General features: G+C 27.1%; 1 protein-coding gene across 1 annotated transcript; it reads left to right on the forward strand.

Annotated features, from left to right (window-relative positions):
- Positions 1-416: 416 nt before the first annotated feature.
- Positions 417-2270, forward strand: LOC111717688 (uncharacterized; the record flags this gene model as incomplete). The annotated part of the gene is made up of 5 exons (XM_023493172.1): positions 417-583; positions 855-932; positions 1112-1171; positions 2107-2141; positions 2200-2270. Coding segments are annotated over 5 exons (411 nt in total), but the record flags the coding sequence as incomplete, so codon positions are not given.
- Positions 2271-2452: the final 182 nt, after the last annotated feature.

The raw sequence follows: 2452 nt of genomic DNA on the forward strand, positions 1-2452 counted from the left end.
TTGCTTAAAGATTTAAGCCGGCGCTTAATTGAAATCGGTTTTTGGCGGATTTAAGACACGGCTCAAATTCATTAAATCGGACACTGATCGGATAAGCCTTTATAAGGCGTTTATTTTATACAAACAAACCAACGCAATACATAACGATATCCACTGTTTTAAATATTTTTTTTTTGGAATTTCATGTTTGTTTATTTTGTACAGCTTGAAGACACACTTGCCTCAAACTCTAATTTGATGATCCCTTTCTAATTTCATCTTGACGGCGAAAACTTTTGATATTTTGAGCTTTAACTTTTATCTGGAAGAATTCATGTTTTAAAATAACCCATGTAAACGACGTACATCGGTGTATAAAATAACCCATGTAAACAACGTACATCAGGGTTTGAAAGATATGAGGATTATAAAATCAGAGTCTGAGGCGAGTGTTAAGTTCCTTTTATACCATTCTTTTCAGAGAAGATACGAGGCTACATATTTTCCATGATACGTTTCATTCCTTGAATTTTGGAAACAATGAAGATCCAAGACCGAGACAAAATGAATTTTTCTTTTATCTGCATCGACTACTTTTGTTCAGGTGCTTTAGTGCAATAAAGATACGTTGATTGAAAAGTTTTGAAATTGTTTTTCTGATACAGATTAGCTGGTTACTTTATATCATTTTCTGATAAAAATTAGTTGGTTACTTTATATCATTTTCACTGGACCTTTTATTAAAGAGGTTAAGACCACGATTAAAATAATTCTGAAAAGTTTAAGATTATTTGTCTAACTTTGAATGTTAAAACTGAGACTAAACTCGAGATTCAGCTGGAAATCGTGGAGTTTGTTAAATTGTTAACTGGCAGGTATTTGACTGAACGTGATACAGAGGGACTTCCAGAAACATCTCCATTCAACAAAACAAACCGTCTGGCTCAGTTCAAGTAAACCAATTTTTTGTGAAAATTTTTNCTGAATAACAATGAGAAAGATATCTTCGTTTTTCTGTCTAAAAAAAATGATTTATAACTGATTAGTAAAGAGCACCGTTTGTGAATTGGACAAGCCACTCTGTAGATAGAGGGTCCCTTGATACGTCTCAGTCAAATTTTATATTTTTCAGATCAGATTATTCCTTAACCCCTGAAACCGATCCATCAAATCTAATGTCAACATTTTCAAGGTAAAAACATTTTATCTTTTTATTATTTTTTATTTTTACTTTTTCTTTTATTGAACAGTTTTTACCCAAAATGTTTTCATTTTACTGTGGTATACAGTGTACAGTGTACATGAATCAGGTTTCATCGAAAATGGTATGAAACATGAATATTTGAATTTTGAATATTTTAAATTTGAATATTTAAAACATGAATATTTGAAATTTGAATATTTGAAATTTGAATATCTGAAACATGAATATTTGAAATTTGAATATTTGAAATTTGAATATCTGAAACATGAATATTTGAAATTTGAATATTTGGAACATGAATATTTGAAACATGAATATTTGAACCATGAATATTTGGAACATGAATATTTGGAACATGAATATTTGAAATCTGAATATTTGAAATTTGAATATTGAAACATGAATATTTGAAATTTGAATATTTGAAATTTGAATATCTGAAACATGAATATTTGAAACATGAATATTTGGAACATGAATATTTGAAACATGAATATTTGAAACATGAATATTTGAAACATGAATATTTGAAGCAGGAATATTTGAAGCATGAATATTTGAAACATGAATTTTTGGAGCATGAATATTTGAAATATGAATATTTGAAAGATGAATATTTGAATCATGAAAATTTGAAATTTGAATATATATGAAACATGAATATTTAAAATTTGAATTTATGGAACATGAATATTTGAAATTTGAATATTTGAAACATGAATATTTGAAATTTTAATATTTGCTCAAGAATATTTGAAACAATCTTTTTTTTAAATGTGTAAAACTTGTAGAACTGGTCAAGGTAGATTTCAGTTTTTTTTTAAAGTTTCTCAGAGTAATTCACTTTTAAATACCAAAATTGATTTTGATTCTTTCATGAATCCTAAAAAATAAAAATAAATTAAATATTGTTATTTTTTCAGCAATAAGCAAACCTGTAAGCTTGCACCAAAATCAAGTGAGCAGTTTAAATATAAATAATTTTCATTTTATAAATTTCAACATTTTTCTTTTAGTTGAAATATTGGAGAAAACGGAGAAAAATTGCGACAGGAATTTTCCGTTTTCAACAACACAATATTTTTAAAAGAAATTTCCTTCCCCCCTTGATTTTCCTTGATTTAGCATATTTTTTTTTTACTAATTATGGCAATTTTTTTTAGATTTATTTTCCCCAATGTATGGAAAGATATGTTAAAACCATGAATTTTGTTATAGTTTTAAAATTTACTTAAATATGATTGTATAGGCCTTTCAGTTTCTCCTGTT

Source organism: Eurytemora carolleeae, unplaced genomic scaffold (assembly GCF_000591075.1).
Source record: "Eurytemora carolleeae unplaced genomic scaffold, Eaff_2.0 scaffold3095, whole genome shotgun sequence".
Classification (NCBI taxonomy): Eukaryota; Metazoa; Arthropoda; class Copepoda; order Calanoida; family Temoridae; genus Eurytemora; species Eurytemora carolleeae.